This window comes from Helianthus annuus, chromosome 3 (genome assembly GCF_002127325.2).
Source record: "Helianthus annuus cultivar XRQ/B chromosome 3, HanXRQr2.0-SUNRISE, whole genome shotgun sequence".
NCBI classification, from domain to species: domain Eukaryota; kingdom Viridiplantae; phylum Streptophyta; class Magnoliopsida; order Asterales; family Asteraceae; genus Helianthus; species Helianthus annuus.
Window position 1 is genome coordinate 171,662,849 of NC_035435.2, and position 16,486 is coordinate 171,679,334.

General features: G+C 37.3%; 1 protein-coding gene across 3 annotated transcripts; it reads left to right on the forward strand.

Moving 5' to 3' along the window:
• Positions 1-4,806: 4,806 nt before the first annotated feature.
• Positions 4,807-16,323, forward strand: LOC110930849 (protein SEMI-ROLLED LEAF 2). Of its 3 annotated transcripts, none has more exons than XM_022174230.2 (21): positions 4,807-5,016; positions 5,206-5,244; positions 5,335-5,517; positions 6,524-6,598; positions 6,734-6,849; positions 7,390-7,504; positions 8,207-8,335; positions 8,472-8,519; positions 8,621-8,766; positions 8,846-9,042; positions 9,641-9,936; positions 10,553-10,702; positions 10,793-10,963; positions 11,064-11,213; positions 11,730-11,805; positions 11,883-12,010; positions 13,678-13,872; positions 14,543-14,683; positions 14,771-14,899; positions 15,293-15,499; positions 15,931-16,323. In XM_022174230.2, exons 3-21 carry the CDS (start codon positions 5,383-5,385, stop codon positions 16,081-16,083), a joined length of 2,757 nt encoding a protein of 918 aa, XP_022029922.1. In that variant the 5' UTR covers positions 4,807-5,016; positions 5,206-5,244; positions 5,335-5,382; the 3' UTR covers positions 16,084-16,323. The 3 variants fall into 3 exon arrangements, with proteins under 3 accessions (XP_022029922.1, XP_022029924.1, XP_022029923.1); XM_022174232.2 differs by having other exon boundaries at positions 4,847-5,016; positions 9,644-9,936; positions 15,931-16,272; XM_022174231.2 differs by lacking the exon at positions 5,206-5,244 and having other exon boundaries at positions 4,847-5,016; positions 15,931-16,272.
• The last annotated feature ends 163 nt before the right edge of the window (positions 16,324-16,486 follow it).

The window sequence follows — 16,486 nt, forward strand, 5'->3', positions numbered from 1 at the left end:
TGTGTTTGGTTTGAATTTCAAAATTAATCTTAGGTGCTGTTTGTTTTTGCAGACATAAATTGTCTGCAAGCTGATTTCATCTGTTTTCATGTCTGCAACTGAATATGTGGTCTAAAGCTCTTCAAGCTGAAAATATAAGACTGATTGTTTTTATAAATTGATACCGTCTGTACAAACTACATGAACTTTGTTTTATTTTCCAAATCAATAATTTGGCTAAAATAATCAATCCCAAACACCCCCTTAAATCACATCATACTTTCACGACATCAGACAAAAATAACCTAATTACAAACCAAATAGTGAGAGCAAAAAATTGAACATGCTACCTAATACTGCACATCAATTCATCAAACTTGCACAACGTCAAAAAAATAACCTAATTCCAAACCAAATTGAACATGCTACCTAACCTAATACTGCACATCAGCTCATCAAACTTGCACAACATCACAAAAAATAACCTAATTACAAACCAAATTGAACATGCTACCTAATTATTACCTTATAAGGAGGTGACGATGGAGGCTCGTTGCGATTGGAACGAGGGCTTGGCCGGAGCGAGAAGGCCGGGCGGAACAAGAAGGTGGCCGCAGGCGAAAGAAGAGACGGTTGATGCGAAGTTGCGAAGCCTGGATTGTGAGCGAGAGTGTGTAGTGAAGTGGAGTTGAGAAAGAACGGGATGCAGAATGAAATGGCCAAGAGAGTGGTGATGGTTTTTTGTTTCAAATTTGAGTCAAGGCATCTGATGTCGTGTTGCAGTTCAAGGCAAAGACCTTTTGTTTCAAAGTTGAGTTCAGAAGGTAGATGAGGGAGGAGGGTTTTTTGTGAAGATGTTTGAAGAAAGGGTATTGTAGCTTTTTTTTAAGCTGATAAAAGCCATTTTCAGATCTGATTAAAAGAAAAAAACAAACAGTCTTCAAGGGTAACGTCTGCGCGCCTGCAGACATTAGCTCCCTTGAAGATGTTTGAAGAAAAAACAAACACCCCCTTAGTGATTTGTACATTAGGCATTATTACTTGTACAAAGGAGAACCATCCTCCATAACCTCTAGTTTTGTGGGATGGACAATTGTTGGGAGGATTATGATGTGGCGCCTACGTGGCAGATCATCCTCCCTTGAAGGACCATCACATACCCTCTAGCCTAAGTTTAGGGAAGTAATTTATAATTAAAGGGAAAGATGCAATTGACAAAATGAAGAATTAAATGTCACTAACAAAAAAATAAGCTAAAAAAGAGAATTTGGAGACACCGGGATGAGAACCCGCGTCAACTTGTTGGTTAACCAAGGTAGTAACCACTAGTACAAGGGCTCATTTATGTTAGACCGTGGGGTATGGTGGGGCGGGCGAGGGTTTGGGGCATGGGTTGACACGTGGAGTTCGAGCCCCCCGCTGGTGAGTGACGTGTCCGTGGGGTATGGCGGGGTGTGGCTAGCCCGCGTGGGTTGGCCAGGTTTATTAAAATTTAAAAAAAAACTAAAATTAAAAAATACACACAAAGGTAAAAAAAAAACATAAAATTATTATGAAAATTTCCTAAACATTACAAAATTCTACAAAAAAAAGATTACAAAATAAAAAAAAAGCCTAAAGGTTAGGTAGATTTCGAAAGGGGCGAGCTTGTCAAACGGTTTCCGCTCCTTGCCCCGGAACTCGATGTTGGCCACCGCCACCCGGTATTCGTGACTTATATCACCGTTCGGGACGCTGTCGTAGTAGGCTTTAAAACAACGGAGCTTCGGTCGTAGCTCGCGCCACTTGTGTTGGCACGCGTTTAAATTGTGCCGGTCATTCCCCACGTTGTGCCGGAAGCTAGCTAAAGCTTCCGGCCAGTAACGGGTCTCACCGGGTTGGCGGCCCTTCATCGCGTCAACGACGCTCGTGACAAGTGATAGCTCTTCCTCGTGTGTCCAAGAGGCCATCAATCAAGTGTGTGTGGGTAGCGAGTTCGGGTAGGTGGAGTGGCTTGGGTTGGGGTAGCGATGTGGACAGGCGGTGGGGTTGGGGGTTTTATAGCGAGTTGGGTGAACCGTTTGGCTTGGCCAAACTGTTATTTTTTGGAATTTAAATGTAGCCGCTATGGCTTAGCCAACAAGCCAATAAGAGCCGGCCACGTAGGACCGCTAGGCATGCCCAACGCCCGGGCTGAAACCCCCGTCCACGGGGCCACGCCGAAACCCAAGCCCACCCGGGGTGGTGACTTGGGCGTTTGTACCCAACCCACGCCCCATACCCCATAGTCTTATCCCTCGATTCAGTGCATATATATTCTATCTTATACATCGTAAATTGTATACAAAATTAAAAAGATTTGGGCCATAGGAGGGTTTGGGCCTTGTGCCGTCACCCACCCCGCACTCCATACGGGCCGGCCCTGATACAAACTTTAACGACTCGTATCTTTTTTTTAAGTAAATATTATTCACAACGCCAAACCCGAAGAGCGCGGCCAAGACAGACAACATTTAGGAGTCATTTCGTTCTTATAATATTTCTAAAAATAAATAGAATTTGATGGAATTGGAATTAATTACATTATATGGTTTGTAGTTTTTTTTTTTTAAGAATTAGAATTTAATGGAATCAAAGTTAATTCCATTCTAAATTTCTATTGTCTTTGGTTGGTTAATTTATAAATGAAATTAGATAAATTAGTGGATGAAGACGATGAATTATAGGTTATTTTTGGTAAACATTTAATTGAAAAGTTGAAATTCCATTAGAGCAGTAAATATGACATTCAAATGAATGATGAAATATGTCCACATTGAAATTCCATCATATGTCAATCAAATATGAAATTTCAACGGAGTCAATTCCAAATGATTCAACGAACCAAACTACCTCTTAAAACATTACATTACAACTCGAATTACATATTGAACTATTATTTTTACTTTCCTACTTTATGTCTTCGATATTTGTAGTCATATTGGAAGCATAACTTTTTTTTTTTTGAAAGGCGAATTTCAAAAACATTACATTACAACTCGAATTACATATTGAACTATTATTTTTACTTTCCTACTTTATGTCTTCGATATTTGTAGTCATATTGGAAGCATAACTAACAAACATGAGCGTGAAAAATCTCAAAATATCTAAAAAATTATCCGAATTGTGCATTTGGTTTCGGTTAGTCTCGGCTCTTACGTGTATCCGTATTGTGAATTTGAATTTTGGACGAGCATTGAGTTTCACAAATTTTGCTTATCCGTATAACGGAACTGAATTTAATTGAATAAACCGGATAATAACCGGTTTAATCAGATAACTAAACCGAATAAATAGGTTTAGTCCGGTTCAATTTGACACTTGTGGATTCTGATCGGTTTGCTAGTAACAAAAAAGTTCCAATCGGAAGTCCAAACAAATCGAACAAATTCGATCCAAAGTAACTCACCTAACAAAAACCAAAATTTGAATAGTTTTTTTCTTTTTCTTTCAGAACAACAACGATTTATTGAGTAAAACCAAAATTCTAAGAATTGAGAAACTTTTAATTTGAAAATGTGTCAAACAATCATCCAACCTAGTTATTACACCATGTGTCCCTTTATTTGGCATGAAGTGACATGTGACTATAGCCATATGGGGCATTACGAGGGTAAAGGTAAAAAGGGTGTAGGAGTATAATGTCCCAAACAATTATTACCCATTACCCAATTATTACCCATTACCCAATTATTACCCAATTATTAAAGAAGCAGCTTTTTAGTGCATCATGAGTTGTGCATTGTGCTTTGGACATTTTTTCAAAAAAAAAAAAAACCTTGATTTTTTTGTTTTAACCCAAAGGTTTTACCTTTTGCAATTTTAACCCTACATAATTTTTTTTTATTAACTTTAACCTAAAACTTTTCATTATTTGCTATTTAACTTCACAACTTTTGTCACTTATACTTTTCATCTTTCGTAAATTTTCATTTTAAGTATAGTTCTAAATTTTTCGAGTTAATACGACGCAACGTGCATGTTTGGTTCAACGTTTTTACCTCTATTTTCCCAATTTTGACAGGTTCGTTGCAACACGCATACCTTACGTCGAGTCAGTGTATTTGACACCGTTTTACGCCCCGCCGGAACGCAAGGTGTGCTTTGGGGTTTTTTCAAAAAAAAAAAAAAATGGTTATGCATATGGTTGTCGTAACGTTGGCTTTGGGTGTTTTCCAAAAAAAAATGTGTTTTTTTTACTTTTCACCCAAAAGTATTTCATAAATTACTTTTAACCCAAAACTATTTGTTTTTTTACCTTTAACCAAAAACTTTTTATCTTTTGCAATCTATCTTCACAAATTTTTTTTACTTTCAACTTTGGTCCTTTATAGTTTTCATTATCCGCAATTTTTTTGCTTTATGCTTCGTTCTAATTTTTGTGACTTAACACATCGCAACGTGCGTTTTTGGTTTAATGTTTTTACGTTTCGTTCTAAATTTTTGCAAGTTAACACGACACAATTCTAGTTGTTATCATTTTAGAAAAATAAACAAATAATATTATCATAAATGAATTGGAAATTTCTTATTGGTCCACCACTTTTTCATCCCGCGTATTAATGGCCACGCCCAAGTAAAAAATGAAACCAAGCGCCCATGGGGGGCGATAGGCTACTAGGCCGGGCGTTTTGGGCCCAATCCACTCACAAAAAACCGCACTACAGGTGTTCTTAGTTGGAAGGGCAAGCTATTGGCTTCCCCAATGCTATAGTGAGCTTTCGGATGATGCGTTTCCTCTAGAACCGTGACGGTAATCGACTAATCGTTATTCTTAAAAAAAAAAAAAAAAAGAAAGTAGAAACAGGCCGACGAACATTTATAGAAAGACAGCTTGCAATCAACCATAACAATCGTGACAGACACACACTGACACTTCATATTCCCTCTAACACAAGGCATCGAAATACACTCCCAAAAACTTGTATGATTCTGGCGACGCTACATGCTAAAAAGCGCCGGGGAGGAGGTTACAAGATTCCGCCACCTCCCCACGTCTTCACTATGCAACTTTAGGTATTATTATCAATCATTAATCATCCTTTCAGTTTCCTTTTCAGTTTTAGGCTAATTAATTAATTCGCAACAGATTAGCACCAGTAACGTTGCTTTCAGTTTTAATCACACCTTTTTCTTCTTGTTCAATTTTGATTTTTAACAAATTTTTAACAAATTTATTTTGATTTTGATATCAATTTTGTTTAGATCGAGATCTTGAGCGATCAAGTTTGTTGAACAACATTGGTGAGTACTGTTTAATTAATTAATTTGTTGCTTGTTTAGATTCGATGTTGAATTTAGTTGGTGATTTTGGTTTTAATTTGTGTGATCCAGTAAATTAGGGCTGCTTGTTGTTGAGTAGAATTTTGAAGGTTTGAGGAAATGGGGGTTATGTCAAGACGGGTGCTGCCTGTCTGTAGTAACCTATGTATATTTTGCCCTTCTATGAGGGCTAGGTCGAGACAGCCGGTGAAACGGTATAAGAAGCTTCTTGCGGATATATTTCCCCGGTCTCAGGTGAGGGTTTTTGACTTTTGTGGTTTCGGTTTAGTTTAATTGAGTTGAATTTGTTTGTTTGGTGATGGTTTAGTTTGATTTGATCGAAACCCTAGTGTTTAGGGGTTCTGTTTTGTGTATAAACGTTATAATGTATCCTTTGATGGTTGATTCCGTTAATAACGGGCTCTTGGATCAAGGGAAGCATGTTAAGACTTAAGACCATGTGTAGTGGTAAGGTTTTTGGGCGTTTTACCCTTGAAAAACGCCCCTAAACGCCCAATTGACCGCCCCCGGGGCGTTTGTTCGAATATTTGCTCCAAGGCGTCCTTTTTTCCACGCCGAAGAAGGGGATGAAGTGGCCAATCACAGTTAATCTCCTTTTTTTGGCCAATAAGATTTTTTTGATGGTTTTTTATTTATTTAATTGTTTAACACCCCTTTTAACATGATGCCCCACATCCCCACTACACCCATTTTAGATAATGCTCCATTGCTGACTGGGCTGCCACATGGCGCAAACGCCCAGGGGTAGGGGCATTACCACTACACATGGTCTAAGAAAAGTTGTTTTTAACTTCACTAAGGTCATGTGTTATGGGGCCCCGTTGGTGCGACGTTAGCGCCGGTAGGGGGGCAAACACCGCTACGAGTGTGCGCCGTAGCGGGCTTGGGGCGGGTCTCGGGCGTGAGCAAGGAGAAATAGAGACGTTTCATTGTATAGGGAAGCGTGAAGGGGGCGTGGAAGTTGGAACCACAACAGGGGGGGATTCGAAGAAGGTAAACGGTGGTTGCTTATGTGGCGTCTATGTGGCTCCGCTTTTCTTCCCAATGGAGTCCCAGTAAAGCCTCCCCGTAACACATAGTCTTACAGGAACTGTAAAATTCAATTTTTAAAGGCAAACATAAGTTTTATAGTATTAATATTATTAAAGTAATATATGTTTTGGTGTATATACTTTTATTCGTAATAGTACTCTTTGAAAGGATTCTGGTTGATTAATTATTGATCAACTTTAAATGGCAGGATGCTGAGCCAAATGATCGGAAGATTGGGAAGCTCTGTGAATATGCTTGTAAAAATCCCTTACGTATACCAAAGGCAAAGTTTTTATCACTCATCTGAACTAACATGTTATTTTTTTCACTGTCTAGTAAAATATTTTTGTTATGGTACGACACCTTAAAAGGGTTTATGTCAATTTACTTATTTTTCTCGATGAATTCTTCCTTGCAGATTACTGATTACCTAGAACAGAAGTTTTACAAGGAGTTGCGTAATAAAAACTTTATATCTGTAAAAGCTGTGCCACTTGTTTACGGGAAATTGCCATCCTCATGTAAGGAGCAGATGTAAGTTCACCTTGGAATACCTGTAAAAGCTGTGCCATTTGTGGTTTTCTTTCGTTGGTTATGATTGATGATTTAAGAGTAAATTACAAAAATCGTCCTTTATGTATGTCACTTATTGCAAACTATGTCCTTTATCTTCAATAATTACAGAAAACGTATTCGATGTTTGCAAACCCTTGCAAGTTATGTCCTTTAGCCCTAACACGGTTAATTTTTTGTGGTTAAATCTGATCAAATAGACCTCACATGAGGGTATTTTGGTCATTTTACTCTCATGTGGGGTCCATTTATTCATATTTAACCACAAAAATACCCTTATGTGGGGTCAATTTGGTCAGATTTAACCACAAAAATTAACTAAGTTAGGGCTAAAGGACATAACTTGCAAGGGTTTGCAAACATCGTGTACGTTCTCTGTAATTATTGAAGACAAAGGACACAGTTTGCAATAAGAGACATACATAAAGGACGATTTTTGTAATTTACTCATGATTTAATTGTAATAGCTGCTTCTTCTCTTTTATTTTTTTACATTTGCAGGCCACTTTTTGCCAGTAGTTTGTTGGGAGTTGTTCGGACCCTTTTAGATCAAACCCAGCATGATGACATGCAAATTCTTGGTTGCCAGACTCTTGTCAACTTCATAAATAATCAGGTAACTTTTGCTTTAATGAATGGTAATAAATTAATAATTAGGATCATAGTTATTAAAGGCGTTAGGCGCACCCAAGGCGCATAGGCGCAAAAAAGCGTAGGCCTGAGGAAAAAAAGCGCACAAACAAAATAAAATTAAAATATTTTTGTATAATAGAAAATTAATACTATTCTTCAAATAAAATAAACTAAAGCTATGATATAACATTTAATGTCGTCTAGTAGTACCAAAAGTTATAAAATGCTAGTTTATTAGTGTAGAAAAGTAGTTCCGTTAGATAAAAGTAGAAATCTAGCTGTAATCTTGCTAGAATTTAGAGAATTAGGCCGGAATCTGTGCATAAACCATCACATGGAGAATTAAAGCGCAATTGCCTTGACTTAAGGCGCAATTGCCCTGCCTCGCTAGGAAATTGGGCCTAGGCGCAAGAGGCGATGGCTTTTAACAACTACTACGATTAGGATGATTCCTAGGGCAAGAGTCACACAAATGTATCTCGAGCCGGGGGTCTCACTGGAAGCAGCCTCTCTATTCCTACGGGGTAGAGGTAAGGCTGTCTACATCTTACCCTTCTCAGACCCTACCTTAGCTTTGCTGTTGGTGGGATTTACTGAGTATGATGATGATTGTTTTTGGTAACAACTAGTGTGTCAAAATATGATTGCAAATATTATACTACTACAATAACAATCTAATTTACAGGTGGATAGTACATACATGTTCAACTTAGAAGGTCTCATTCCCAAACTCTGTGAACTGGCTCAAGAAATAGGAGATGATGATAGAGCGTTACGGTTGAGGTCAGCAGGACTTCAAGTTTTGGCTTGCATGGTAAACATATGTGTTCTGCATTATCTCCATCTCAATACTGTCTATATATATGCATAAAGAATCTAGTAATTATCTGGTTGATATTGCAAGCGGCTTCATTATCTCATATTGTTTTTGATCTTTTTTATTTGAGTAGGTGCGGTTTATGGGGGAGCAATCTCATATCTCTATGGACTTTGACAATGTATGATGCATGGTGGTTTCAATATCCGATTCGTGATCAAAATCCCTTCACATATATTGTAAATTTTGTTAATTTTAATCTAATCAATATTTTTTTAACAGATTGTATCAGTAACCTTGGAAAACTTAAGGGAGACACCAAACAACCAAGAAAATGCACAAGAACATGCTGACCATGGATCGTCATTCTTGGATATAAACAAGATGATCACGAATGGCGTTAACGTTAAAACAGACGTCCCTATGGGGTAAGTGCACTCATACATACAGATCTTAAATTATGGCTCATTTTTGACTATTAATATTATATTTTTCTCATTTTCACAGGGATGTACACAAAAGCCCTTCTTATTGGGCCAGTGTCTGCCTGCATAATATGGCTCACTTGGCAAAAGAGGGAACAACTGTACGGCGCGTACTTGAACCACTTTTTCACAGTTTCGACACGGAAAAACATTGGTTCCCAGAAAATGGATTGGCCTTTTCTATTTTGAAGTATCTGCAGATGGTGTTAGAGGAATCAGGTTAGATTACTTTCATTCAGCTTAAGTGTATGGTAATTAGTTATAAACATAGTTGTTAAAAGCTACCGCCTCTTGCGCCTAGGCCCATTTTTCAGGCGAGGCGAGGCAGTTGCGCTTTCAGTCGAGGAAATTGCGCTTTAATTCTCCAGGTGATTGTTCAGGCGCACATTCCGGCGAGATTCCTAGATTCCGGAGAGCTTCCGGCCAAATTATCTAAATTCCAACAAGATTCTAGCCATATTTCTACTTTTATTCAAGGAAAACTACTTTATAACACTAATACACTAATATTTTGGTACAAATTAGATGATATAAAGTGTTACATAATAGACTTTGTTTATTTTATTTGAAGAATAGTATTCTTTTTCTAATACATAATATATTTTTAACTTTTTTCATTATGCGCTTTATTTTTCTCAGGCCCTCGCTTTTTTTTGCGCTTTGCGCCTAGGCCCCAGGCGAGGCCTGTGCGCCTTGAGTGCGTCTAGTGCCTTTAGTAACTATGGTTATAAATATAGTTCGATCTGTTTGTCTTGCCGTTTACAGTTACAAACAATCATCTATAAAGTACTAACCTTTTTTTTTAATTTTAATTCAGAAGATGACAAGTCCCACCTACTCTTGTCGGCCTTGGTCAAACACTTGGATCACAAGGATGTTGTTAAACAGCCGGTTATGCAAACGCACATTGCAAACGTGGCTACACAATTGTCACAACATGTAAAGCAGCAGGCCTCAGGTGCCATTGTTGGTGCAATAAACGATCTTATTAAGCACGTGCGAAAATGCATACAGAATTTGTCTGAACCATTAAGTCCTAAAGTGGGATCTGATAGCTCTTATATGGATCTTCAATGTGCTTTGGAAAATTGTATCTCAAGTCTCTCGCATAAGGTTCTTAACTGGAAAAATATATATTTTTTTATTTTTTCTAGTAAGCTCTAATTGTGTGAGGTTCATTGGGGAACACTAAAAAAGTGGGGAACAGTGGGGAACCGACTCAAACGAACTCCGATTGGACTCATTCCAGCGGCGTTGGAACCGGCTCGTCGAACCCTAACTAGGATCTCTTAACCCTAAACCCTAAATCATAACCCCTAAACCCTAAATATATTAGGGTTTGGCTTTTAGGGTTTAGCTATAGGGTTTAGCTTTAGGGTTTAGTTTTAGTGTTTAGGGTTTAGCTTTTGGGTTTAGGGTTTAGCTTTTGGGTATAGCTTTAGGGTTTAGCTTTAGGTTTAGCCTTTAGGGTTTAGCTTTTAGGGTTTATAGTTTAGATTTTACGGTTTAACTTAGATTTTAGCCTTATTTTTTAGCTTTAGGGTTTAGAGTTTAGGATTTAGGGTTTAGGGTTAAGAGATCTTAGTTAGGGTTCGACGAGCCGGTTCCAACGCCGCTGGAATGAGTCCAATCGGAGTTCGTTTGAGTCGGTTCCCCGATGTTCCCCACTTTTTTAGTGTTCCCCAATGAACCTTCCCCTGCTCTATATAACTTTATTATTTGTTTGTAGGTTGGAGATGTGGGACCGATTCTTGATATGATGGCTGTAGTGCTCGAGAATATTCCGGCAAGTGCTTCTTTAGCTAGAACAACTATGTCTGCTCTTTATCGAACCGCACAACTTATCAGTTCCGTTCCAAACGTATCCTATTACAAGAAAGTGAGTACAAATAATGTTATTATCAGCATCGTACGAGGATAATTATATATACACGCTGCATTTTCTAAGAGTTAAATTCCTTCTGTGCAGGCGTTCCCTGATGTTCTGTTTCATCACTTGCTTTTAGCAATGTCACACCCTGATCATGAAACGCGTGTTCTTGCGCATCGTGTGTTCGTCAATGTGCTTATGCCATCTGGCAATCTTCCCCTGGTTTCAAATGAAAATCAAGCTGTTGAATCTTTGCCAGATGGGAAAACAGTATGATGCAACTTTTTAATAAAATATACATGATCGTATTTTACCCTTTATGTTTCTTAATGTAGATATTTGATCATATATTTTTGCCTTTTTTTTGTAGATCTCGAGTTCGTTGCGACTGAGTCGCCATCAAGTGAGTCTTGTGCTTTCATCAATTTGGGTTCAAGCAACAATGACAGGAAATACCCCTGAAAATTTTGAGGCGATGGCACAGACATACAATCTTGCGTTATTTTTTACTTTATCAAAGGTGGGATCTTTATATAAAACAATTAAATGAAATCTTATGTTTTCAAGGATTGTCCTTTATCTTTATACCAATTTTCAGCCGCTGTCCTTTATGTTCAAAATTGACGAGTTTTGTCCTTTATGTTTTCATATCATACACGCTTTGTCCTTTAGGCCTAACCCAGTTAGTTTTTTCAGTTAAATTTGGTCATATGCTTTGCACATGAGGGCATTTTTGTCAATTCAAAGGTAAGTTCAACGGCAGATTTACAGCTCAAAGCTTCTGCAACCTTTGAATTGACAAAAATGCCCTCATGTGCAAAGCACATGACCAAATTTAACTGAAAAAACTAACTGGGTTAGGCCTAAAGGACAAAACGTGTATGATATGAAAACATAAAGGACAAAACTCGTCAATTTTGAACATAAAAGACAGCGCCTGAAAATGAGTATAAAGATAAAGGACAATACTTGAAATTCACTCTTTGTTCTTTTTTCTTCTATTTATTGAATCCTATATACATGACCTTTTTTTCAGAACTCGAATCATATGGCGTTAATCCGGTGCTTTCAGCTGGCATTTTCTCTAGAAAGCATCTCCTTGGATCAACAAGGTAAGATTTACATTTAATAAGTGTATAATATTATCTTTTATCATAATTTTATTATATTAATTTTTCATATTTCGAAGGTGGTCTGCAACCATCCCAGAGAAGGTCTCTCTTCACATTGGCATCATGCATGATTATTGCTTCTGCAATGGCGAGCCATATTTCAGAGCTGGTTCCTATTGTTAGGTCAACTTTGACAGAAGAAACGGTTGGTTTTTGTTTCATGCTACTCGTATATTATCTCGCCTTTATTTTTTCGGGCAAAAGATCAAATACAAATAATATTAACATACTAAACATACAAATTGAAGGAAAACTCAAAAACACAAGGTGGCATTTTTGTAATTACCACCAACTATCAAAGTTACTATACAAATGTGAACTCAACCAAAAATACCTAAAAAACACAATTTTTTTAACATTTTTTATTAAAAAATCGCTACATTTTGTTAGCAAAAAAATAAATAAATAATTTTTTTGCTGCTACTAAAAGTAGCGATTTTTAATAAAAAATGTTAAAAAAATAAAATAAAATAATTTGTGTTTTTTTTTTTAAAGATTTTTTTAGGTTCTTTGGGGGTTTAGTTTTTAGCATTTTAGCTTGGGTGGGGGTGGGGTGGGGTGTGGGGGGGGGGTTAGGTTTTTTTTAGGTATATTTGTAGAGTAACTTTGATAGTTATTGATAATTACAAAAATGCCACCTTGTCTTTTTGAGATTTCCTTCAATTTGTATGTTTAGTATGTTAAGATTATTTGTACAAGAACTTTCCCCTATTTTTTCGTAGAACTAAATATTGCACTAGTATGATAAAGGGTCTCATCTATATAGTAGTATGAACTATGCTTTCGCTATTATTTATGGGCTATTAATATAAGGACCTATTTCTTGATCAACAAAAAGAAGATTCAGGAGATGTGACTGAAGTCACCGAACAAACTAGAATCTATACATGTGGTTTGTAAGAAGGGGCCAAGTTCATATGGCCTTCTTAAAGTTAAAATACTTGTATTAACTCTCCAAATGTGATAATGACATATTTACCCTTTAGAAACACTCTACTTTTCATATTTATCGGTTTCTTGGTAAATGAAACAATATTTAAACAACTATAAGTACGGCTGCAGAACGTTCAGCGAACAGTTCGTGAACCATTCGGTGGGAGGTTCGTTTGTGTTTGTTCGTTTAATAAATGAACAAACATGAACAAGAAATTTCGTTCGTTTAGTTAAATGTACGAACATGAATAGAGGCCGCGTTCATTCGTTTATGTTCGTGAACGTTCGGTAACGTGTTCGTTTGTGTTCGATAGTCCATTGGGGTTTTAATTTTTTATATTTATATTTAAACACTTTAAAAAATTCCCACTAATAAAATATTTAATATATATTAGTGTATTGTATTTTTTTTTTTGAATTGTTTAATAAATATTAGGTTAGTATACTATGGGTGGATCTACATAATATTTGTGATGAAAGATACCGACTTTATTCAATATCTAATACATGTTCCTTTGTGTTCATTTGTGCTCATTTATGTGCATGAACGTTCGTTACCTAAACTTAACGAACGAACACGAACATGTTCATTTCCTTAATGAACGCACACAAACAAGAAATCTCGTTCGGTAAGTGTTCATGAGCAGTTCGTGAACACATAATTTCCCTAACGAACGAACATGTACAAGGCCCTGTTCGTGCTCCTTCGGCTCGTTTGCAGCCCTAGCTATAAGAAATGGGTCAAAAACAATATGATCCTTGTATAAAACTTTCTCGGACAAAAAGATTTTGGGGTCAACGGGCCCCATTTTGACCGTTACCCAGTCCACCTACCAGCCCATTTGCCAATTATATTTACTAAAGTTAGTTGATATGCAGATGGATCCTTATCTTGCATTGGATGAAGGTATGAAGCTGCAGGCTTGTACAAAACCTGGTGACGATAATTCATACGGATCACAAAAGGATGAAGCTGCTGCACTGAGGTCACTCACTGCCATTGAATTTAAGGACCAGCAGTTAAAAGACACGCTTTTGACCCACTTGCTTTCAAAGCTTGAAAATTTGTCAGAGGTAGTTACACTTTACTGCCTCATCCATTATTCTTTGTAAAGTAACATTTATAAGTTATAACATGCCCTACTTTCTAATAATAAAATATAATCTGGAACCATCAAATCTAACCATATATGCCAGTAATTATAATTAGGCATGCAAACGAGGTGAGAGCTCGAGCTTGGCTCGGTTCGAGCTTTGTTTTCATTTTTTCAAAGCCCGAACTCGGCTCTTTAGTATTTTCTCGAGCTCGAGCTCGGCTCGTTGATAATCTATTATTTAATATATTAAATAAAAATAATATAAATAAGAGATTCGTTTAGGCTCGTGAGCTTGAGAAGTGAAGCTCAGGCTCGAGTACTGAACAAGCTTATTTTTAGGTTCGGGCTCGGCTCGTAAACAAGTTTAAATAAGCTCGGCTCGGCTCGTTTACTAGAAAACTTTAAATAAAGTGTAAATTTTATTAAATATTAATAAAAATTAATATTACACTAAGGCTCGACGAGCCTGACGAGCTTCACATGCCAGGCTCGAGCTAGGGCTCGATAAATAAACGAGCTTTATTTTAGGCTCAAGTTCAGCTCGGGCTCGATAAGGCTCGGCTCGTTTCGAGCTTTTTCTCGAGAGCTCGCGAGCCGCTTGGCTTGTTTGCACCCCTAATTATAATCACTATCTCTATGTTCTCCAGGAAGAACAGTTGGATATGAAGGCACAACTTTCACAGGAGTTTTCTCCTGATGACGAATATCCGTTGGGTGGCCCGTTATTCATGGAGACACCACTGCCATGTTCACCAGTTGCCCAAACAGAGTTTCAGGCTTTTGATGAGGTAATTATAATTATTCATGTACAATCTTTTATTTAATATTTCTTAAATCCATTATTACATTGCTAAAATGATTTGTTTTTTGTTTAGGTTATGCCTCATGCTGATGAAACGGATGATGATGCATTTCAAGAACAATATGGAGGCCAATCTGGTCGCAAAGATTCTCTTTCAATGAATTCACTCGACATTTTGAGTGTAAACCAGTTACTAGAATCGGTATGTTTTGCTTTCACATTTGTTTTTGAGTTAATTACTGTTTTCGTCCCTGTGGTTTGTCACAAATCACTATTTCAGTCCATTAGTTTAAAAATTACGATTTCAGTCCCTGTGGTTTCACTTTCGTAACCATTTCAGTCCATTTAATCTGTAAGTACAGGGACTGAAATGGTTACGAGGTGGACTGAAATGGTTAGGAAAGTGAAACCACAGGGACTGAAATCGCAATTTTTAAACTAATGGACTGAAATAGTGATTTTTGACAAATCACAGGGACGAAAACAGTAATTAACTCTTTGTTTTTTCTATGCCCAAACTATCAAAACTTGCTATAACTTTTAATCAGAAAATAAATAAAATATTTAAAAGAATTGCATTATGTGCCACTGACAGGTACTGGAAACAGCCCGACAGGTTGCAAGCTTGCCCGTTTCCTCAACTCCTGTAACATATAACCAAGTCAAAGATCAATGTGAGGCTTTGGTAACGGGTAAACAGCAAAAGATGTCTGTGCTTCAGAGTTTCAAGAAGCAACAAGAATGCATGGCAATTATCATATCCGGTGAACAAGAAAATAACAGCCTAATTACATCGAACACCGTAAGAATCTTAGGAGTTGTTTGTTTACCTCTTAACGAGACTCTTAATGGTTCAGGCCTCTTACCGGTTCAGCACTTAATGTTTCAGACTGTTTGTTTCACGAGCAGATGTCTGAATGGTTCAGACATTTGCCTCTGAATGGTTAAGATTTATACAGAGTCTGAATGGTTAAGACCTCTAATCTGCATTGGTCAGACATTTGCCTCTGAACGGTTAAGCATTATACAAGCTCTTAATGGTTCAGACCTCTTACTGATTCAGCACTTAATGGTTCAGACCTCTTACTGGTTCAGACCTCTTACTGGTTCAGCACTTAACCATTCAGATGTTGCCAAACAGCCCCTTAATTCAGTTCTTGAATCGTTTACTTAGTACTCTTGTCACCATTTTATTAATAGCTATTTTCTATGTTTCTTTTTATGTTTCTATAGAAAACAGAGTTTCCAGAAGATGTTAAATTATTAACGAATGGCGTTGTGCATGATCAACTCATTTCTTGTACAAAAGAGTACGGTCAACAACAGTCTTTTAGACTTCCACCTTCGAGCCCATATGACAAGTTTTTAAAGGCAGCTGGATGTTAATAAACAGTTTTATATTATAATTCTTCGTGCTGTATAAATATATATATGTTTTCTCCAGGTTTTCTTGTTCTTTTTCGAAAGTAGAAAAAGAGCTGTAGAGCAAAATGTTGTGGTTAGACGCCAAAATGTTATAGTGAAGAATCGAGATAATTATTCTTTTGATTTGGCTTGAGGTGTGTTTCATATTCATATGTTGTGTTTGAGGATAAAATTTGAAGTATTTTCAGTTTGGATGATTAATATCAGAGGTGTTTGATTGTTACTATAGTTAAGAGGTGTTTGATCGTAAGATATTAGACCGGAGGGTATGGGCTCCGTCCTCCCGCCGCCGCCCCAAAAAGACCACTCCCCATGCCCGTCGCCGTCCCAGCCCCGTCCAAATCGTCCTCCCCCAGCCGATGAT